General features: G+C 41.6%; 1 protein-coding gene across 1 annotated transcript in view; it reads right to left on the bottom strand.

Annotated features, from left to right (window-relative positions):
• The window catches only part of VSTM4 (V-set and transmembrane domain containing 4), a 66,181-nt gene extending 42,411 nt beyond the window's left edge, over positions 1–23,770 (bottom strand). Inside the window, exons 1-3 of the mRNA XM_075842842.1 lie at positions 23,687–23,770; positions 18,227–18,610; positions 9,756–9,812 (exon numbers count right to left, since the gene is read on the bottom strand). Of these exons, the coding sequence (XP_075698957.1) occupies positions 9,756–9,812; positions 18,227–18,610; positions 23,687–23,738 (493 nt within the window). The 5' untranslated portion in view covers positions 23,739–23,770. The remainder of the gene's footprint in view (positions 1–9,755; positions 9,813–18,226; positions 18,611–23,686) is intronic.
• Positions 23,771–24,670: the final 900 nt, after the last annotated feature.

Here is a 24,670-nt window from a genome sequence, read left to right as displayed (position 1 = left end):
AAGAAAAAAGCCCACTCCTGCAAGAAGCCTGTGAAGCAAGGGTGGATGTAAGTGCTTACTGGTGAATCTTTCTGCCTATAAGTGTCTATATGAACAGAAGAGAAATCTAAATCACATCAATATTTGGTGTGACCACCCTTTGCCTTCAAAACAGCATCAATTCTTCTAGATACACTTGCACACAGTTTTTGAAGGATATAGGCAGGGAGGTTGTTCCAAACATCTTGGAGAACTAAGCACAGATTTTCTATGGCTGTTGGCTTCCTCAAATCCTTTTCTCTTCATGTAATCCCAGATAGACTCGATGATTTTAAAATCAGGGCTCTGAGGGGGTCATATCATCACTTCCTCTTTACGCTGAGGATAGTTCTTAATCACATTGGCTGGATGTTTGGAGTCATGTCCTGCTGCAGAATAAATTTGGAGCCAATCAGACGCCACCCTGATGCTATTTCATGATGGATAAGTATTTGTCTGTATTTCTCAGCATTGAGGACAGCATTAATCCTGACCAAATATCAAATGCCATTTGTTGAATTGCAGCCCCAAACTTGTAAGGAGCCTCCACCATGCTTCACTGTTGCCTGCAGACACTCATTATTGTACCGATCTCCAGCCCTTCGGCAAAAATACTGCCATCTGTTACAGCCAAATATTTCACATTTTGACTCATCAGTCCAGAGCACCTGCTGCCATTTTTCTGCACCCCAGTTCCTATGTTTTCGTGCATAGTTGAGTCGCTTGTCCTTGTTCCCACATCGAAGGTATGGCTTTTTGGCCGCAATTCTTTCATGAAGACCTCTTCTGGCCAGACTTCTCCGAACAGTAGATTGGTGTACCTGGGTGCCAATGGTTTCTGACAGTTCTGAGCTGATGACATTGCTGGAGATCTTCCGATTTCGTAGGGAAGTAAGCATGATGTGTCTTTGATCTGCAGCACTAAGTTTCCTTGGCTGACCAGTGCGTCTACGGTCTTCAACTTTGCCCATTTCTTTGTGCTTCTTCAAAAGAGCTTGAACATCACATCTTAAAACCCCAGTCCGCTTTGAAATCTTTACCTGGTAGAGACCTTGCTGATGCAGTATAACTACCTTGAGTCTTGTTGCTGTGCACAGTCTTGCCATGGTGGACTTGGGACATGAAACTACCTTCCATAACCTCACCTTTGTAGCAGAGTTTGGCTATTCTTCACCCAGTTTTAAGTCTCCTACACAGCTGTTTCTGTTACAGTTAATGACAGTGTTTCAACCTACATATTAAAATGATGATCATTATCACCTGTTTGGTATAATTAGTTATTCATACACCTGACCATAATCCTGCAAAATCCATGACTTTGTGCAAGTGTACCTAGAAGAATTGATGCTGTTTTGAAGGCAAATGGTGGTCACACCAAATATTGATTTGATTTAGATTTTCGCTCCTGTTCATTCACTTTGTATTTTGTTAATTTATAAAAATAAACTGTTAACACTTCTATTTTTTGAAGCATTCTTACTTTGCAACATTTTTCCTCCACTGCCTAAAACATTTGCATAGTACTGTGTATATATGCCTATGTGTACCTCTGTGTGTGTATACACCGCGTTCCAAATTATTATGCAAATGTTATTTTTCGCTGATTTTCCTAAATAGTCGATGCAAATGACAGTCAGTATAATCTTCAAGCCATCAACCGTTGGAGTATAATGCAAATTTTATTGAACAAATCTCCTAATGATAACAGATTTTTATTAGAAGTAAAAAAACTCAAAATGCACTGTTTCAAATTATTATGCACAACAGAGATCAAAACATTTTAAAGGTTGTAAAGAGAACTAAAATGGTAATTTGTTGAATTTGCAGCATCAGGAGGTCATATTTACAGAAATCAAAAGCTCTTTCAATCAAAAAAAACGTAACAGGCCGAGTTACATGTTAACATAGGACCCCTTCTTTGATATCACCTTCACAATTCTTGCATCCATTGAATTTGTGAGTATTTGGACAGTTTCTGCTTGAATATCTTTGCAGGATGTCAGAATAGCCTCCCAGAGCTTCTGTTTTGATGTGAACTTCCATAGATATTTTGCTTGAGGATGCTCCAAAGGTTCTCAATAGGGTTGAGATCAGGGGAACATTGGGGCCACACCATGAGTTTCTCTCCTTTTATGCCCATAGCAGCCAATGACACAGAGGTATTCTTTGCAGCATGAGATGGTGCATTGTCATGCATGAAGATAATTTTGCTACGGAAGACACGGTTCTTCTTTTTGTTCCACGGAAGAAAGTGGTCAGTCATAAACTCTACGTACTTTGCAGAGGTCATTTTCACACCGTCAGGGACCCTAAGGGGGCCTACCAGCTCTCTCCCCATGATGACAGCCCAAAACATGACCCCGCCACCTCCTTGCTGACGTCGCAGCCTTGTTGGGATATGGTGGCCATTCACCAACCATCTTCTACTCCATACATCTGAACCATCCAGGGTTGCACGGCACTCATCAGTAAACAACACGGTTTGAAAATTAGTCTTCATGTATTTCTGAGCCCACGTCAACCGTTTCTGCTTGTGAGAATTGTTTAGGGGTGGCCGAATAATAGCTTTATGCACACTTGCAAACCTCTGGAGGATCCTACACCTTGAGGTTTGTGGGACTCCAGAGGCACCTGCGGCTTCAAATACCTGTTTGCTGCTTTGCAATGGCATTTTAGCAGCTGCTCTCCTATTAATTTGTCTGGCAGAAACCTTCCTCATTATGCCTTTATCTGAACGAACCCGTCTGTGCTCTGAGTCAGCCACAAATCTTTTCACAGTACGATGATCACACCTAAGTTTTCTTGAAATATCCAATGTTTCCATACCTTGTCCAAGGTAATGCACTATTTCACGCTTTTCGGCAGCAGAGAGATCCTTTTTCTTTCCCATATTGCTTGAAACCTGTGGCCTGCTTAATAATGTGGAACGTCCTTCTTAAAGAGGCTCTGTCACCAGATTTTGCAACCCCTATCTCCTATCTGTGCACTGCCAGAAGCTGGGTGGTAACGAAGAGAAGTGGATGATGCTGATTCGTCAGCATCATACACTTCTATTCACAACGCCCAGCTAGTAAAAGAAGTAAAAACGCCCAGATATACACACACAATACACGCCCAGTTGTACTTTAACTTTAAACACGCCCAGTTGTACTTTAGAAAGCCTCATTTGCATAAATATAAAAATGGTCATAACTTGGCCAAAAATGCTCGTTTAAAAAAACAAAAAACGTTACTCTTATCTACATTGCAGCGACGATCTGCTGCAATAGGAGATAGGGGTTGCAAAATCTGGTGACAGAGCCTCTTTAAGTAATTTTCCTTTGATTGGGGGCACACCTGGCAAACTAATTATCACAGGTGTCTGAGATTGATTACAATGATCCAAAGAGCCCTAAGACACAATACCATCCATGAGTGTCATTGAAAAACTAATAATTAAATGTTTATGACACTTAAATCCAATGTGAATAATAATTTTGAACACGGTGTATCTGTGGTGTGACTGTATATGGGTCTGTATGTGTATATATATCTATCTCTGTGTTTGTATGTGTATATGTGTCTCTGTGTATATATGTGTATTTCTGTATTTGTGTAAGTACCAGTAGGGCCGGTCTTTGGGGTGTGCGACATGTGTCATCGCACATGGCGCATCACTCCAGCAGGTGGAAGGGGGCACTGCGCTGGCTCCCTTCCCCTGCTTGTATTTGTGAAGCCCCCAGGCCGGGGACTCTGCAGCTGCCTTTACGCCTGGGTGCTCATTCCATGCTCAGTGGTGTAACTACCACTGTAGCAGCCATAGCGGCTGCTAGTGGCGCCACCGGGCATGAGGGCGTCGGTGCCACCCACCGGGACGGGCCTTCCCAAGGTATCTCCCTGCTCTGCCATTTACAGGATCCCTGCGCAGGCCGGTGTGATGACCTCACTGGATCACGCTGGCCTGTGCAAGGATCCCATTGGCGTTGTGGAGCAGCTCCGTCCATCACGGGAACGGGGCCTAGGTGAGTACAATTTTTTTGTTTTATATGTTTAAGGGCACTGCCCACAAAGGGGAGGTGGGGGCTGTATGGCACTGTTCACAAGGGGGAGGTGGGAGGGCTGTATGGCAGAATCTACAGGGGGTCTGTATGGCAGAATCTACAAGGGGCTGTATGGCACAATCTACAGGGGGGCTTATGGCACAATCTACAGGGGGCACAAGGAGGGGGGACATTATACTGTGGGGGCACTACAGGGGGCAATATACTGTGTGTGGCACTTAGGGGACATTATACTGTGTGAGCGGCTCTAAAGGGGGCATTATACTGTGTAGGGGCACTATGAAGAACATTATACTGTGTGGGGGCACTAAAAAGGGCATTATACTGGGGGGGATTATACTTTGTTATGGGGCATTATTTTTTATAATGGGGGTGGGTCGCCAAAAGAAAATTTTGCACAGGGCGCCATTTATCCTAAGGTTGGCCCTACGTGTGTGTGTGTGTGTGTGTGTGTGTGTGTGTGTGCATGCGCCTCCTGTGTGTCTGTGTCTGTATATCTGCATGTGTGTATTTATATTTGCATGTATGTCAAAATATGTGTCTTTATGTATGTACAGTATATATGTGTGTGTCTATATATATATATGGTGTTAATTTTTGGTTTGTGGAGGGCAGAAATAGAGTGTCCCGCACAGGGCGCCATCCTATCTAAGGCCGGCCATGTTCTTTACAATTCCGATTCTGCCAAGTTGTTGGCCTTTCCTAGTTTTTCTGTTTGTATTAAAGCTTAGTGACAACACACATGGTTGTTATTACATGTAACATAGGGATTGTAATCTACTGTAGTTTACCAAATCTGCCAAGTTATGCAGCAGTACATTGCCCACACCTATGTCACGGTATACCCAAATAGATTTACCATTCTGGTGTCAGGTTCTGTACACAATAGCGTTGTCAAAGCCTCTATTGATCTTTCTTTTTTTTTTTTTTTTTTTTAAAGGCTTTATTTTCAAAAACTTTTGTTGTACAAAACACGTACCAATATACAGTCAAGACAAAACAAAGGACATCCAGAAAGGCAAGTATCAAAGAGAAGTGACAATCCAGAATAAATGCATTACATAACATAACATATACAAAATAAATGAGATTATCATTCCCAAGAGCCTAACTGAATCCAACAACCATACACACACACATTCATCCTTGTGCTCAAACCCCCCCCCCCCCCAAAATTTTCAAGTGATAATTAAACCGCAGTCTCCAGAGTCTACAACCACCTCGACCAAATTTTCCCGAATTTATCTGGCCATTTCCTACTAAGGTAGAGCTTCTTATACATAGGTACATACTTATTTACTAGTTGCAGCCAGTGTGTCAAACTCAGGCATTCTGTGCTCTTCCAGGCTATAATTACAATCTTCCTGGCACAAAACATGAGAAAGCAAAATAATATTTTATCATATTTGTTGTGTATAACGTCATCCATAATGCCCAAGAGGCACATCTGAGGGGTAAGAAGCCGCGGCAGCTCATAATGGGTATGAAGAAATTCCACCACCTCTGACCAAAAGGGGGCAACTCTAGGACACATCCACACACAATGTAAGAAGGTACCAACATCTGACTGGTAGCGAAAATAACTATCCGAAGTTAATGCTCCCATCCGCTGAAGCCTAACTGGTGTGTAATAGATGCTATGCAAAAACCGAGACTGTATTAGAAAATCCATTGCACTCACCACTGAATCAAAAAAAGGAAGATTCCACCTCCTGCCAGTCCTCCTCTGTCAAGGTAGGGACATCATCCCTCCATTGCAGAAACGCCCTATCAAATGGTCTAGTTCCCATGGATGTAAGGAGGGTGTACAATTTAGTGAGGACCCCTGAGAGATCTGGAGCACCGATCAGGTCCTCTAATCCAGAGAAACCCATCTAAGGCGACGAAGAGACAAATCGGGCACAACAGGCATGTCATAGCTGGAGATAATTAAAAATCATGTCCCTGAAATGTTATATCTCTCCTGCAGTTCAGAAAAGGATACCAAGCCAGAATCTGCATTACATATCTGTCCCAGAAATTTGACCCCTGCCCCTGACCACATCACCGCTCCCGGCAATGATTCCAGCTGAGGCAACCAAGGATTACTCCATAGTGGAGTCCTAGGTGAGTATGAGGGGACCATAGTAACCTTTAGCAGAGCATGCGCTTTCCTCCAGGCTACAGCCACCGTCCGAAGTGGGATTGGTACACAGCCCGGGGATTTAAATCTATAGAGCAAATTTGTTCGACTTTCATAAGATGTCATAAGCGCACCAGCCAGTGCAATCACTGCATTACTCAGATCTATATCTACCCACCAACGAGCAATCACCAGTTGAGAAGCTAAATAATAGGAATGAAGATTTGGCGCTGCCATGCCCCCCCCCCCCCCCCGACGTTTAGGGGCCTGCAACAGACTCATGCTAAACTGAGGAACTCCACCCTGACAATAGAATGATCTCAGTATGCTATCCAGCTTATTAAACAAAAATTGTGTAACACAACAGGACAGGCACGAAATAGATATAAAAATTTAGGTAAGTATATCATCTTAAATATATTAATCCATCCATACAGTGACAGAGGAAGGGTCCTCCAGGAATGCAACTGCCTCTCAGTGGCCGCCACCAAAGGGTCAAGATTCCGTTCCCTATATTTTGTTAAATTAAGGGAGATGTCAAACCCCAAATATGTAAATTGGGAGACTATCTGCAATGGGACAGGGAGGTCCTGGCTGGAGCAATAACTAGGAGAAAGTGGAAACATAACGGATTTGGCCCAATTTACTGATAGACCAGAAAAACTACCAAATGTATCAATCAACTCAAAGAGAGAAGCCAAGGAAGGATCATCATCAGCCAAGTACACCAAAGTGTCATCTGCATATAAATAAAAAAAATTCATTATGCGGCCTCGCGTTATACCATGTATCTCAGAGGAATGGCGGATAGCCACTGCCAAGGGTTCGATGGCCAGGGCAAATAGCAGCGGGGAAAGTGGGCAGCCCTGACGGGTACCACGTCCCAGTAAAAAGGAGTCCGATATATCTAGATTCATTCTCACCCTAGCACACGGCCCTTCATATAGGAGACGAACAAGTGCCAGAAAACTAGGACCAAAATTTAACCTGGAAAGAAGCATCCAGATATATCGCCACTCAACAAAGTCAAATGCCTTATATGTATCTAGAGAGAGAACGAACCCAGGAGACTCACCCCCCCCCGCATCAATATTCAGAAATAATATATGTATGTTAATGTCCGTACACTTCCCTGGCATAAAGCCCGTTTGATCAGGGTGGATTAAAGACAATGTAATCTTCTTTAATCTGGTAGCAAGGATTTTGGCTAGTATTTTAACATCAGAATTAATAAGCGAAATAGGACGGTAGGAATCCGGTAAAGTAGGGTCCTTCCCTGGCTTCAACACCACCACAATAAACGCCTCCCGCATAGATGCCGGCAACCCACCCAACTCAAGTGCACTAGAATAAACGTCACAAAGCCTCGGCACCAAAACCTCTCTACTGGCCCTATACCATTCACCTCCCAAACCATCAAGTCCCGGTGTTTTACCCGAAGGCAAGGATTGAATAGCAGCATCATTGTTTTCCCAATACACCACATGAGAGGCCGAAACCTCCGCCACTACCTCTTTATTATCCAGCAACGCTGGGTACAACCTCCAGACCCTAGAGGCAATGGGAGGACCTGCTGAAAATGTTAAGAGAAGATCAGATATACCCCTAGGAGTAATAGTAATGGAATTTATTGCAGGTAAAAAATCTTTCAAGGCCTTTGCAAGGTCAATTCTAGAGAAAGATTTATGAGTGGATGAATAATACGTGTATGCTCTATCAGACGGAAACGTCCAATGCCACACATCAGTGAGATGAAGTGCCGAGGACCATAAATGAAGAGAAACTGATGCCTGGTCCACCCCACCCGTATGATCTAGCAATGCATCCGGTACTGCATTAAAGTCACCCAGGCACACCACCGGACCAACCGGAAACTCCGACAGTTTCTTAGACTCTATTGATCTTTCTGATGGCAAATGGCATCAGTTAGCCCCTAAGCATCAAGTTAACCATTAAGACAATTTTTTATTGGCAGCATACATCATTACAAGGATCCAGACCCTCCAAATTTACTCATTTTACTGGTACAGTACCACATTTTTATTGGCCTACATTTCAAAAGATGAGAAAGACATTAAATATTACACTAATCTATTGCTGCTCAGCAAATGTTAACTGCTTAAGGACATGGTTTTTTAACTGAAGCAATGGCACATTCACATGCAAATTTAAAGTGGACCTTTCACTAAGGCATAAAATCAAAACTGCACATCTGACCTGAATCTCGCTGTCATCCTGTTTTTTCAGCGCCTTTTTTTGCCCCCCAGTTCATTTAGATATGGCCCTCCGTTGTTTTAATGCTCAATATGCAAATTCACTGTCGTTAGTCAACAGGGTGTGAGCTACAGTGATTCTCCCAAGGTGGATCCAGCTCCTCAGCCTCTGACGCTGTCCAATCAACGCGAGGCAGTTTGGGACCCACTGTGGAAAGAATGTTCTCACGAGATAATATTGGGCCTGGCCGGTCTGAGGCTGCCTCGTGCTGATTGGACAGCGTCGGAGGCTGTGAAATTGGTTCCACCTTTGGAGAATCAGTGTAGTTCCCACCCTATTGGTTAATTACAGTGAATTTACATAATTGGGTGCCAAAACAACAGGGGGGGGCATATCTCAGGAACAAGGGACCTCAGAAGAAAAAAAAAGTGGTGCTTTAATCAGCGGAACAGTGGGATTCAGGTCAGACATGCAGTTTCAATTTGATGACCTAGTGACAGGTCCTCTTTTAGCCAGTTGCCTGGGCAATTGGACAACCAAAGGTCTTCGGCCTTTGGGAGACAGCCTGGATAAATAAAATAAAATTACAATAACCACCATTCCCCCAAAAAATTGTACATATGGGTTAAACCAAACACCGTCGCAGATTTTACAGCAAAAATGCCATGAAACCTTTAGAAAAATATGCTGTGGATTAGGAATAGAAATTCCACATCCAAAATCTGGATCACATTGTGCATGCTCAGTGTCGGACTGGAGTACCTTGGGCCCTATAGAAGAAATAATTCTTGGGGCCCACACTTCAGTTATATAGAAATAATGCAAGACCACTCTTAATTGTGTTGTAAGACGTGTGTAGTAAAACAAAGACCAATAATGCCACCATATTGTAACCATATAGTGGTAGATACCAGTTCTACACAGGCACTCAGCAGAAGTTAATACAGTACAATAATAAGTTTATACAGTACAGGTGAAATCCAGTGACTCAACTTAGATGTGATCGATATTAGGTGGATTCTGTGTGTTAGACTCACACAGGACCCGCTCTCAGCCAAGCTGTCAGTTCAGTTGAACTGACGGAATTGACTGAGAGAGAACGATACAGCTTCTATGTATACAGGATACATTGCAGCTGTGTCACAAAAAGTAAAAATATTTTTTATAAAAGTCAATTCAAAAAAATCACAAAATAATTATTAAATAGAAAAAAAACATTCAAAGGTTTCCATAGTCTTTTTATGCAGGTGAATTTGAATTCTTTTTAGAAACTGTATCAAGGGTGAACCTAGACTGTCACACTCACATAGTAGAACATTAAACTGCAGGTTTCTGAATGCATTTATTTCATTTAGTATTACCTTGGAATAAAGCCCATGTGAAGATCTGTTTTTCTTCAAATACAGCAAAAGCAGTAACTGTGATAAATAAAAATATTCAAATGTATTCACAAATTATAATCATACAGGTAAAATTTGTACAATATTTTTATCAAATATGAATTTCTCAGATAAATATAGTTTGACATGTTGAAAATTAAGAAAATACTCCATATTGTAACAGATTCACCATTTCTTGGTTTTCTTCAATCAGTGTTCCATTATTAAACTCCAAACCAAATATCATGGTGCCAAGCACAATACATTTTACTGGATAGAAAGGTAAGGAAAAACATATAGGATTCTATTCTGTAGGAAAACTGGTAAAAATGTTTAAAATTCAACATTATATTAAAACTAATTTTTCAGATTATGAAATATGGATTTTCAAGATAGATGTGTAGTAATATCTTAGGTGCCTTGACACTGCACAGTCTCTCTCATATGTATTTTTTACTCAAAAATGGGCACAAATCCTAGAACAAAGGAGAAGGGAAATGTTTGGAACATTTCCCATCTCTGTTGAAAGTTTTGTTTATTAAAAACACAATGCATTTGTATTTTACATACACAGTGGAGTCCCATTATTATGACCACCACCTACTTTCGACGTTGTCAGCGCGTAGCCCATGAAGGAAGTGATGTGTCGTGGGCTGGCTTGGTGGGTATATAAGGTGTGCGATAGGCTGTCTGAACACATATCACTCGTTGTTGCTATGGGTAAAAGGGGCAATTTATTAGAGTTGCAGAAAGGATGAGTATTGGCTCTCGGGCCACGGGTGGCAGCATTTCTAAAACAGCGCAGTTTGTGAACTGTTTACTTGCTGCTGTAGTGAAAGTGTATCGTGAGTTGACAAATTGGGAATAACCGGCGTGGAAATTGCGAAGCACCACGTGCCATTGATGTGAGAGGTGAACGACGGCTACGAAGGTGCGCGAGGGCCGAACAACCAGGGGCCTACCAGACGTATGTCTAAAACAGCAGTTCAGCGAACTGTATTGTATATGGGGCTACGAAGCAAACGGATGGTCTCTGCTCCTATGCTAACAAAGGTGCATCGGAAAAAAGGCTTCAATTTGTACGGCAGGGTTGCCTTCTCCGATGAGTCACGTTTTCTGCTTCATCGAACAGATGGACGTTGGCGTGTCAGGCGAGAAACATCAGAGAACAAACACCCTGCAACCATTGCTGGAAGGACACAAGCTGGTGGCGGCAGCTGGCTAATTTTTTTAATGGCATTCTCTGGGCCCACTCATCCATGTGTACGGCTCTGAACCGATTTGGGTATAAATCCATCGTTGCAGATCACGTCCACCCATACATGCTGTTTGTCTTTCCTGGGGCAGATGGAATCTTCCAGCAAGACAATGCGACATGTGACACGGCTAGAAATGTCCGACAGTGGTTGGAAGAGCTCGACCGAGATTTCCAAGTACTTCCATGGCCCCCTAATTCGCCAGACTTGAACCCAATTGAGCATCTGTGGGACTTCAACCGTCTTGTTCGCTCTATGGATCCTCCCCCACGCACCCTCCAGCTAATTTGGGATGTACTGCAGTCAGCATGGCTCCAGATACCGGAGACAACCAACCAGCACCTTATTGAGTCATTCCTGGCCCATCTTGCTACTGTCCGTGCTGCACACGGCGGTTACTCTGGATATTAGCTTCTGGTCATAATAATGTGACTCAACTGTGTAGAATAATGTGTTGCAGAATCAAAGAGAGCTGGACAACAGTCCTTTTCACTTTCCTAAACATAACCAAAAGGTTTTAAAAGTACTTACACATTTTGCAATAATTTTCTGTTGTTCCAATGTATCTAAAATAAAAAAAGCAACTTTGCAAATAGTCTAAATAAAAGTCTCCTATCATGTTGTGTCTACAGCTCTTATGCATACCTGTGTCTCCATGGTAACAGACTACAAACAACCTTGTGTAGTCTGATCCTGCAGTCATACTGCTGTAAATCTGTCACCTTGTACAGTGTGTAGGGTCACACTGACATGTAGAGAGCTGTGCTCATGTACACAATAAAGGGGACATGGTCCCTTCATTCTACTGATCTGTGCGGTTCGGACCACCACTGATGGCTTATCCTAAAGAGCATCACATGGATTTCCTGAAGATTTGTGTGCAGCTCACAGCTGGTCTATCACTGTGACTGTCTACAAGTTCGACCTTAGTCAAGCAGGGTGTCCATAACTGACAAGGTGACATAGACATTAGCTTCATGAACTAATTCGACTAATAATGGTAGCTCTCAGACAGCTACACTTTTAATTTCATTTATTCGCAGAAAATGACCAATTACTTATGTTAAACAGATTTTCAACAAAAATAAATAAATCTATTTTATTAATTCTCCATGTTACATAGATTATATTATCTAGTTTAAAAAAAAAAAATCCGGAAAAATTGCAGGTTTTACACTGGCCACTAAGCCCTTTATAATAGGCTGACACTTTCTGTTTGGGAGAGATCACTTTTGGCCGGTTTTCACAGCTTGTTTTTTGCATGTTTTTGGGAGGCATAAACGCTGTGGCCAGGTTTTAGTTTTTGATTTTGTATTGTGATTTTGGGCATTTTTGTTGCATTTTTTTGGTCAATGGAATTTTTTGCAAAATGCAATTTGCTCTATAAATGGTATGTTTCCTAGTTTTTTTTTCCTCCATGGGCTACTCTATCTGACTTAAAAAATACCAGGAAAAACTCTTGTACAAAATGACACTACATATAAAAAACACAAACAATGCCACAAACAACGAATACATGAAGTTTAAAATGTCAGACAGAAACCCACTGTTCCGCTGATTAAAGCACCACTTTTTTTTTCTCCTGGGGTCCCTTGTTCCTGAGATATGCCCCCCCCCCCCCCCTGTGTGCACATTCAGCCCTGTGGTGTTTTAAATAAAACTCATACCCTTTCAGTGACCCATATAATTATTTATGTTTATGCTCTGGACAATCCGTTTTTGTTAGAAGAGTTTCCGAAAATAAGCTGATGACATGCTGTCCCACTGTTCTTTTCCCTGAAGTGCCACGATACAGGTGAAATGAAGCATTACTAAGTTCCCATTGAAATCAATGGCTTTATGCATGATACTGGATCCTACGGAATGAGAGAGGCTCTTTGTAGCTGCTCTCCTCTCTAGCTAATAGATTAGGGTAGAAATAGGGGATCCCCATCCATTAATTTAGAATTTCCTAATATGTTTTTTATAAAATGAGTTTTCAACACCAGAGAACCATTTTATCTAGAAGATTCATACACAATATGGTATGTGGACACTTCTTGTAATTGTTATATTCAGCTGTTTCAGTCACACCAATTGCAAACAGGTACATTAAATCAAGCACACAGCCATGTAATCTCCATAGACAAACACTATTTTCATGGTTGAGCAGCTGCACACATACTTAAGATCACCATGTGCAATGCCAAGCGCCTGTGCAGTGGTGTAAAGCTCGCCGCTACTGGACTCTGGAGTGGAAATGTGATCTATTAAGTGAGGAATCATGTTTCACTATCTGGCAGTCTGATAAATAAATATGGCTTTGGCGGATGCCAGGAGAACACTATCTATCGGAATACATAGCGCCTACAGTAAAATTTGGTGGAGGAGGAATAATGGTCTGAGGCTGTTCAGGTTTGGGCTAGGTTCTATTGAAAGGTAATGTTAATGCATCAGAATGCAAAGACATTATACACAAGTAAAATTAATTATTACCCACAATATTTTTAAATATAACCCTAAACTTTACAAACAAATACGAGGTACAGCAATGGGGACGAGAGTAGCACCCAGCTATGCAAATTTATTTATGTGGCATTTCGAGTCCCAAAACATAGACAATGATCATTCATATAAAAAGAATATAATATATTATCGTAGATATATCGATGACTTCTTTTTTGTCCGTTTTGTGAATATCCTCAATAAAAATGAATGGGGAATACATTGCATCTCCAACATCTCGAAACAAATCATTGTATTTTTAGATTTGGAGATAGGCCATCTTTATGATAAGTTTACCACCAAAACCCATTTTAAAGATGTGGATAAAAACTTTTTTAAATTTTAATAGTGCACATTATAAGATATGGACCACAAATATCCCGCATAGTCAATATAGGAGAATCAGGAAAAACTGCTCCTCAGAAAAAACATATATCGACCAGTCAATAATCCTTATTCCAGTAATTTTCTGACAACAATTAACTGATCACAATACTATCAGAGGTTCACTAATTAACCCCTTAGTGACCAGCCCATTTTAGGCCTTAATGACCAAGCTATTTTATTCGTTTTTCTATAGTCGCATTCAAAGAGCTATAACGTTCTTATTTTTTCGTCTACATAGCTGTATGAGGACTTGTTTTTTGCGGGATTAGTTGTGCTTTTTAATGGCACCATTTTTGGGTACATATAATTTTTATATTAACTTTTATTAACCTTTTTGGGGGGGGATTATAAAAAAAACCTGAAATTCCGCCATTGTTCTATGCGTTTTTAAATTGACGCCGTTCACTATGTGACGTAAATAACATGTTACCTTTATTCTATGGGTCGGTACGATTACGGCGATACCACATATGTTGAGGTTTTTTTATGTTTTACGACTTTTGCACAATAAAAACACTTTTGAACTAAAATTATTTGCTTTTGCATCGTCGCTTTCCAAGAGCCGTAATTTTTTTATTTTTCCATCAATGTAGTGATTTTTTGGGCTTGTTTTCTACGGGACAAGACGTAATTTTGAATGGTACTGTTTTGGGGTGCATGGGACTTATTGATTCATTTTTATTATGACTTTTTTGGGGGGCAATGGAAAAAAATTGCAATTTCGCCATGGTTTTTTGCGTTTTTTTTTTACGGTGTTCACTTTGCGGTTTAAATTACATATTAACTTTATTAATGGAGTCATTACGGTCGCGGCGATACCACATATGTGTACTTTTTTTATTTTTTTACACTTTTACTAAATAAAACCACTTTTTATGGAAAAAAATTGATTTATTTTTTTACTGTACTTTTTATTAATAATATTTATTTCACTTTGATAACTGATTTTATTAGTCCCACTAGGGGACTTTACTGTGCGATATTCCGATCGCTGCTATAATGCTCTGGTATACTTCGTATACCAGAGCATTATTGCCTGTCAGTGTAAATCTGACAGGCAATCTGTTAGGACGTGCCTCCGGCGCGTCCTAACAGGAATATGTCCAGGGCAGACCTGGGGGCTTTTATCAAGCCCCCGGCTGCCATGGCACCCCATCGGAGACCCGCGATTTCATTCGCGGGCCGCCGATGGGTGACAGAGGGAGCGCACTCCCTCTGTAAACAAAGTTAAATGCCGCGGTCGCTATTGACGGCGCCATTTAACGGGTTAAACGGCCGCGATCGAAGTAAACTTTGATCGCGGGCGTTGGAGCAGGAGCTCAGCTGTCATCAGACAGCAGAGCCCCGGCTCCTGCCTGCACGGGAGACCCGTGCAGGACTTAGACTAGGCTGACGTGAAAAGGCGTCAGCCTAGCCTAAAGCCCATTAGTGACCGACGTGAAAAGGCGTATTAGTGGTCACTAAGGGGTTAAACACTGGGGGAATCTTCAGAGCGACCCGATCTTGAATAAAATTATTCCACCAAAACCTAGTATCACATTTTTGACGAGGGAAAACTATTAAAAATATACTAACACCCAGCAAACTAAGAGATAAACCTACTATCACCATTTTTAACCCATTCCCAAGATCAATGGGCATTTACAGATGCGGCAAAAAAAAAAACCCCTGTTGTCAATATATCAATGCGGGAAAAAGGAGGTTATATCGAATGTAACTAAGGAAATTTTCACGATTAAATCGTTCATGAACTGTAGTACGGACTATGTGATATACATGATTGAATGTGAATGTGGGTTGCAATATATAGGGAGAACAACACAAACACTACGAAGTGGGCTCAATGGCCACCGTTCCAATTCCAAAAAAGGGTTTCTCAAACACAGCTTATCGAGACATCTACTGCAAAGTCATCAATCTAATTTTAAAAACCTTAACATTTCCCCTATTGAACAAATTGATCCTAAAACATATTATAGATCGTCAGCATTAAATAAACGTGAATCCTATTGGATTTTCAAATTCGAGACCTTAAGCCCAAATGGGCTCAATGAGAATTTCGAATCCGTCTAAACAAACAATAAGTAAAAACATAAAAAACATAGCATACTAGTATGAAGTTTTGAAAACATATCAAAACAAAAATACTACTCACGAGTAGAATTCGCTCAATAAAAATCATTTCACATCTTTTGGAAATCAATAGAGAGCTCTTTGTAGTATAGGTCGCATATAGGGAATAAAAAGAAAATCCCAAAGGAAACAACAGATTATTATAAATAGTTCCAATGGTCCTCCTTTTTTTCCTCGGACAATTCCAGCGCATGTAGATGTCTGGTAACCAGCGCATGTAGATGTCTGGTAACCAAGCAATCACAAACAAGAGTCAACCAGTAACGTGAGAGAAAGAACTACCAATCAGAAACTATCTCTATAGTGACATAGGCGTGGGAAAAACGGATATCCAATCCGAGATCAACAAACTTCTGCTGTAGGCGTGGGAAAATCGAACAACCAATCAGCTCTCTATACCAGTTTAACGAGGGCGTAGGAAAAGAAAAAATAAACAAACGAAAGTGAAAATACGATAAATAATGACATAACGTTGACCCCGCCCCTTTAAAAAAATAAATAGGTATATCCCACAAAAAGAAGTATATATAGATACAATTTTATACAATAATAAAGATACATGCAAAATGATACAACACATACTTACCTTCTGTGTACTCCCACAATGAACCCTCACCTTTACTATCTGACCTGGGCGTCAACAATAAGACATAGGGAAATTAGTGCGATTCTTGTGTCTCAATTATTATGCTTGACGAAGACTTCGGTGCGAGGTTAAAATGCGTTGCATTACTTGTATTTTGCATGTTCACTGAAAAAATAGTTTTTAATACTAATCCAATTGTGGACTCACTAAACCATCCACACGAGCGCCCGAGACAAGGAGTATTTTTTCCACGTTCTTCATTTGAGAATTACCTGACCACGGCAGAAACTCCAATCCCGGAGCTACACACCGAGGGTCTGCTCCGCAGGCTTGCTCAGTGTGCCGATACCAGGGTGAATACACCCGATACGCATCATTGAGTTGTGCCGATGATCTTGCACAACACTATAAGGTGAGTCAACACAGATACACTTGTACAAAGTACGTGATCACCTTAGAGGAGCTCCATCTCTCTCTTTCTTTGTTTTTTCATATCAAGTATTATACACAAGTAGATATTTCCAGTTTTGTGGCAACAGTTTAGGGAAGACCCTTTCGTGTTTTCAACATGGCTGTGCCCCAGTGCACAAAGTGAGGTCCATGGATTGATGAGTTTGGCATGGAGGAACTTGAGTGGCCTGTACAGAGCCCTGACATCAACCCCATCGAACACCCATGGGAATTGGAAGTCAGACCTTCTGATTCAACATCCGTGCTTGACCGCACAAATGGTTGAATGGGCTCAAATTCCCACAGGCACACTCCAAAATCTTGTGAAATGTCTAACCAGAAAAGCGGAGGCTTTTATATCCACAAAAGAAGGCCCAACTTTTTATAAACAAATGCCCATGGTTTTCTAATGGGATGTCCATGAAGCCTATATAGATGTGATGGCCTGGTGTCTATACTTTTGGCCAGATAGTTGAGCTGCCTCTGAGAATCTGGTTCCCCTTTTAGCAGCAGTCATGTGATACTGTCACGAAGGGTTTGTGGACCCACTGGGCCGTACCGCCTTGGCGGTAAGGCAGCTGGCCAACAGGGCGCAGGTGAATGTCTATAGTTCGTATAGATACCTGTGGCAGCTTGGACAGCAGCAGGGCAGGCTCGGCTAGGACTAGGCAGCAGGTAGATGTCAGGCGAGGTGAAGAAGGTCAGACGTGGAATACAGCATGACACGATATTGGCACAGCACAGTGCTCGACCAGGCTGGTATGGAATGAAAGGAAAAGGACTCGTGGCTGCGGCTGTCAGGAGGGGATTGGAGCTGACAGCCCGCAGTCACGGACATTACAGATACTCATTGGGTATATGATACAGCATCAATTTAGGAGTCAATCGATCCTGCATAAAGCTCTTTAATGCTGAATTGTTGATAAATTGTAAATCTAAAAAAAAGTAACGTCTCCCAATATAATGAAGAGGAGTCGACCGATGTACTACTGAGAACAGAGCATGGCATTGTTTACAGAGGAGGAGGGTAGTAAAATTAGTATACAAAAATTAGAGTTACGTATGTTTTTACAACATGTGGCATAAAGATGGAATTCCCCTTTAAATATTACTACTGTTTTGTGATTAGTACAAAAAAACTTAATGGATTTGCTCACCTTTCAAATGGGTGCTAGCTGTGCCATTAGAAACCGCACTCCAGCGGCCCCTGTGCCAGGCCACCTCCTGAACACGGCAGATATAGATACCTTGATCATATGGATGCAAATCAATCAACATAAGTCGATAACCTCTGCCTGTGTGTTCATTTTCTATATCTCCCTTTTGACTCCAGTTTCCTGAGATCTGTATGTCGCCATATTTTGTGATCCTTCCAATGGTCTGTTCATTTTTCAGCCTCGGAGAATAGACCCAACGCACTGTCAACAAGCTGTTCTGCTTTCTTCTTTGGGATACTGAACACCATATAGAAGCATTCTCTCCTGTATGGTGCAATGCCCATGGGGACGGTGAAACGGTTACATTAAGAGTGTACGAAAGACCTGGTGAGATAAAAATATAGATATGCATATTAGGTTACCACTAAAGAAAAACAAAAATAACAATAACGAACTAACAAGAAAATAAATAATCAGTTAATTTTTTTTCAAAATCTTATCTGGATGCCAACAACTTGTAGACTAAAAAAAAAAAAAATCACACTTCTGCTAAAGTTCATGCGCCATTTCTGCCCAATATGTCCACTCCTCTAGGTGTTTTTGTATACAGCCAATAGGGAGGACACATTGTCTCTCAATCATAAAAATTGTTCTAACAAAAAGTGTAAGTATTGCCCATAGCAACCAAATAGATTCCAGTTCTAATCTGATTTGTTGCTATGAGAAATACTGATACGTTTTGTTATAATTTTTATGCCTTTTTTATGCCAGGTGCATTTTTGGCCATCTTCTGGATTCACACAGAACCTAACAAATATCAGTGCTCATTCAATGCGCTATTATATTATTTATTATTATTATTAATTATTATTATTCTCATTATAAGTTAATTTTATTTATAGATTTTAGTTCATTCTAGCCCAGATACCGCAGGGAATTCCTGCCGAAAGTCCGCACCAAATCGTGTTTGATTTCCCCGTCTGGTCTGTGTTGAGCCGGCAGCATGGAGTCCACACAGGGAAACAGTAAGGTGTCATTATGGGAACGCTAAGGGAGCGTTATTTCCCTATTGAACTCAATGTCAAAAATTCGCAACACACACGCACCCATTCTGCAAAATAAATTGACATGCTGCAGATTAATAAATCTGCACCGCAGGTCAATTTTTGCATGGAAATTTTCAGCCGCAAATCCGATTTGAAAATTAGCAGCAATTCAAAATAAAAATTTGCTGTGAACGTAGCCTTTTTTTGAATTGTATTTTTAATTTTTCTATATTACATCTTTGATTTGGGGTAATCAGGTCATGTAGGCAGTATTGCAATGATTAGTGTTTAACAATTCTTTATTCTTTATTTTTTTTGCATTTGTTTTTTCTTTCCTATTCACAGTCTGTCTGCCAAAAGCCCGAAAATGCCATTGGGGGAATTATATATATATATATATATATATATATATATATATATATAAAGCACAGTCAGCTTTTACATTTCCCTTCTGATTGGCAGTCTTTGACATACAAGCACCCGATCAGTCAACAATCGCAGTCTCAGGGAGTGCGACCACGACCCGAGAATGGGGCCCGTCTGCCCTAGGTCCCGTGGGAGCACCATTTAGTTTACTATGGTGGAGCAGTGATCCTGTGGCCTACTAGAGGTTAATAAAAACGCTGAGAACATCAGTCCCGACATCCCGGTGCAGGTTGAGTGATGATGTCACTGCATCGCACTGCCCGTGCTAGGCAGCAGGACAAAGACGCAACAGCTCGTCGTAGGAGCGGGGTTAGGTGAGTACCTGAGTACACCTTTCTAATATATGGGGGCATCTATCTTATATTTGGGGGCCTAACTACTATATAGGGCCACCTAACTACTATATGGGGGTGGCCTATCTAAAATTTGCCCTGGGGCCCATAGGACTCTAGTTACCCCACTGGAATTAAGAAATTAAGAGAGGTTGGTGACTTGAGGCCTCTACTTTTGAGCCTGTGGAAGAGGGGGAGAAATATTTATCTCTCTGTCCAAGACAGAGCTCCCTGGAGTTCCCTTTTCCCCCAGATCGAGGGGTACTATATCTATGTAGTCAGATGGTGTGATTTGTATATCGTGATCCTGTGTACAGTGGAATACAGTCGGTTTTATCGATTTGTGCAAAGTAGTGTACATTGCTGTGTAATTACTGTATACCAAACAGCTAACAGTTGACAGATTATATACCCACTGACTATGTGTAACCATAGGAATTGGGCTACATGACGACTCCTGCTGGGTTCCTGTGCACAAAGGAGCCATTGTATAAACCATTGCTTTTCATCTTGAAAACTTTTCCACCTTTTGTCAGCGCTACCCTGCCCAGTGCTGCAACAGTGACTTAATTATTCAGTCTACTTAGAGGAGTTAATGTAGCGTCAGGCAGTCACGAAAATATGTCTCTGTTCTCCGTCTGCCTTTGGTAATGCAACATTATATTTTCTATACTCCGGTAAAACTGGTGTATAGTTTACTAATCACCAGTAATATTTACTGTACACATAAGGCTCCATTCACACTCTGGTTTAGTGTTGAGGCTTACAGAAAAACTGTGGGGGAAAAAACTTAAAAAACGTATGTTTAAAGTTGCCTAGACAACAATACGACGATGGAGGCCTCTGCTACAAAGTTCATTTGCAGGAGTGATTTCTGGCATCATATGGTTGCTTAGGCAACCAAACTCCCGACCCTCCGAGTTGCATCCCCCACCGTTTTTTTAAACTTCTGGTAGGAGATGCGACTGCACTCATAGATGGAACTAACCTTTAAAATAAAAATAAAAGTTGTTCTAGTCAAAAGTAGAATGGAAAAAGCTTTACACCTCCGTAGAATGAACTACAGCAAAAAGTAGCAAAAGATTGCATTTTACGGCATATATATAAAAAGTTTATCTATAGCATGTTTTTCTATCTGCAAATATGACTCACATTTTACCGGATAGCAATTTTAATGAGAGGATAGAGGGCCTTGATCTCAAAATCTATAAAGGGAATAGGGGGCGGCCCAAGAGGTGTAAGTACTATATATTGGCATGCCCCTGTCAACAATCATTTATTTAGTATAGGACATAGAACATTACTATAAAGGGACTACTGGATAAGGCTAAGGCTTCGTTCACTCCTGCATCGGTGTGTTCCATTGTTTTGCTCCATTAGGCTGGATTCGCACGACCATGTTACGTCCGTAATGGACGGAACGTATTTCGGCCGGAAGTCCCGGACCGAACACACTGCAGGGAGCCGGGCTCCTAGCATCATAGTTATGTACGATGCTAGGAGTCCCTGCCTCTCCATGGAACTACTGTCCCGTACTGAAAACTAGATTACAGTACAGGACAGTTGTCCCGCAGCGAGGCAGGGACTCCTAGCGTCGTACATAACTATGATGCTAGGAGGCCAGCTCCCTGCAGTGTCTTCGGTCCGGGTCTTCCGGCCGAAATACGTTCCGTCCATTACGGACGTAACATGGTCGTGTGAACCCAGCCTTAGAGGAGCAGAACAAGGGAATAACGGAGGCAACGGTCCCGTTGCACTACGGATACCACCGGCGGCCGACGGAACCCATTGACTTTAATGGGTTCTGACGGCTTTCTGTCGGGGTGTCCGTCGTTCTACTGGAGACAATAGCACAGCGCTATTTTCTCTGGTAATCTCTGCCGGATCTGCGATGGAGGTCCCTAACCTTAGTCCTCATTCAAACTGCAGTATTTTTATCAGTTTTTGGAAGCCAAAACCAGGAGTGGAACCTACACAGATGAAAAGTATAATGGAAAGATTTGCACCTCTTCTGTGTTTTGGATCCATTCCTGGTTTTGACTTACATCTACCGATGGAAAATACTGCCATGTGAATGAGGCTTAACCGAACTGCTGATTTCTCTTCCATTCTCAATCACGCCTATGCCTGAAATCTCTGTTATCAGCAGTTCCATCATCACTCCTCAGCCACAAGGACATTGATCACACATCAAAGTTCCTGTAGGAGGAGCTCCGCCCTACCCCACGTTCACGGTACACTATTTGTTAACCATTAGGGGCTAATTGTATTATTTACACATTAAATATTTGGTCATTTGCACCTTCTATTATTCATTGTTTAACAGACTGTTAATTCCACACCGGGCGGTTTTTTACGGGGAAGAAAAATGGAGATGTGTTATACAACCAATCCGATTGCAGAGTTTCTGTTTAGTACAGTTCGAAAATAATATCTGTAACCTGATTGGTTGCTATTAGCTTCTCCACCACTTTTTACTTGCATTGCTTTCATAAATCAAGCCGTGTATGTACGATGTACCGCTACTGCATTTCAAAATCCACGTCAACAATCACTTGTGCTTGACGCAATTTGCAGTTGTATGTTTTTTTTTTAATCATATAATCCATTCTAAGAAATGTTCCTAGAATGGTATCTTACCTCGTAAAAAAGTTATTCTCCCACAAATACGTTCACCTGCATTTGTGATAAACGTATTTATATCCATTAGGCTATGTTCACATCTGCGTCACGGGTCCGTCCAAGCGCTCTGTCTGAGCTTCCCGTCAGGGGAACCCATTTAACGAAACCCTGACAAACAAACGGAAACAATAGGTTTCCGTTTGCATCGCCATTGATTTAAATGGTGACGAATCTGGTGTAAATGGTTGGTCACCGTTGTATGAGGGTTCCGTAATTGTAACGGAATGAATAGCGCAGTCGACTACAGTATTGATTCCATCAAAATCATGGAACCCTTGCACAACAGAGGCAAACGGAAACCACTTGCAGCGGATCCGTCACCATTGAAATCAATGATGATGCAAACGGAAACCTATAGTTTCCGTTTGTTTCCGCCAGGGTTCCGTTCATGGGTTCCCCTGATGGAAAGCTCTGACGTAACCCATACGCAGATGTGAACGAAGCCTTAGAGTCTGCAACGCAGCCTGAAGCTGCTAAACTTCACGCCGTTTTACCACAGCTTTTGGCCATACGGCTTATACTGGTAAAACACATTAAAACCATGTGTATAAGTCACGCTGCCGAAAACTGCATTAAAAACGCAGTCATTCGCGTGTGGTTTTTGCTACACGGTTTTTGGGCACGCATCACACCACCGACTCATATAAATACAACTTAAAGTCACACACACACACCAAAAATTGGAGTTATGCTATTTAGTTACTATTTTGAAATGACTATATGTGTGGCCTTCTAGATACGTAAGAATCAGGGAGCGACGTCAGTTGCTGCAGATTAGTGTGATGTGGGAACTTGTCTACAAAGTCGAACGCATATTTTCACACTGTCACAAACTGGGTGACATGAGTTCGGAAACACAAATCTCTCCATCAGACTGCCTTAAAAAGCCTAGACAAACACTCGCACATTCCAAGTATGTTTGCAATTACACATGCCCAGTTTTATAGGACAAATAAAATTTGTGTAAAACTTACGTGCTATGAGAACTTGGCTTAAAAAAGCCGACGTTAGTAAACAGAAGGCCATTGTGATGTCTTCGGCTCCCTAAAAACTTCTTGTAGACACAAAGAGACAGGATGGGAGGGAATGAATAGGGGTGGCTCTTAGTTGGGAAAGAGGCAGCACGATTTTATTCATAAAATAAACCCCACACAGTTTTCTTCGATACAGTCACAAAATATACCAGCAGAAAAATAAAATTGGAGTAGTTATTGGCAGTTCCCGTCTTTATTTTTTGGGAAGGTTTTTGTGGAATGCCTACGTAGCTTTCCCTCAAATCCTCGAGGGAGCGTGAAAGGGTTAACTCCTGACATAAAGAATCTGCAGAGGATTTCTCAGTGTGGTATTATTGGCAAAAGAGGAGGGAAACTGCAAGCAAGCTGCCTCTGTTCCTTGTGTGTTGGCAGCTGAACTGCCCACCAGCTCTGCCTAGAAGTGAGGCAGATGTGAAATTCTGATATCTAGGGTCGACTTATGTTACGTCTAGTTCACACTGTGCAGTTTAAACAGGATTCTCCCAGTTGTGATTAATTTTATCAACATTTACTAGGATATTATGGATGTATTGGACATGCAGCATACATGTATTTTAGGGAGTAGTCATAAGCAGCATATTTCTTTGCAGGAATTTCCTCGACTAGATTCACACAAACGTGTTCGGTCGCACCATATGTCGGCAGTATTTTATGGACCGAACACACTTCAGGGAGCCGGGCTCTTATCGTCAAAGTTATCTAAGATGCTTCCCTGCCTCGCTTCGGGAATACTGCCCCGTACTGTAATCTTGTTTTCAGTACGGGACAGTTTTCCGCAGCAAGGCAGGGACTCCTGGCGTCATAGATAACTATGACGATAAGAGCCCGACTCCCTGAAGTCTGTTCGGCCCGGGAAATACTGCCGGCATACAGTCCATATATCACCGACCGAACACGCTAGTGTGAATCCGGCTTTATTAGGCC

This window comes from Rhinoderma darwinii, chromosome 11 (assembly GCF_050947455.1).
Source record: "Rhinoderma darwinii isolate aRhiDar2 chromosome 11, aRhiDar2.hap1, whole genome shotgun sequence".
Lineage (NCBI taxonomy): Eukaryota > Metazoa > Chordata > Amphibia > Anura > Rhinodermatidae > Rhinoderma > Rhinoderma darwinii.
Note: the sequence above shows the minus strand (reverse complement) of the source record. Positions and strands in the feature narration are given on the sequence as shown.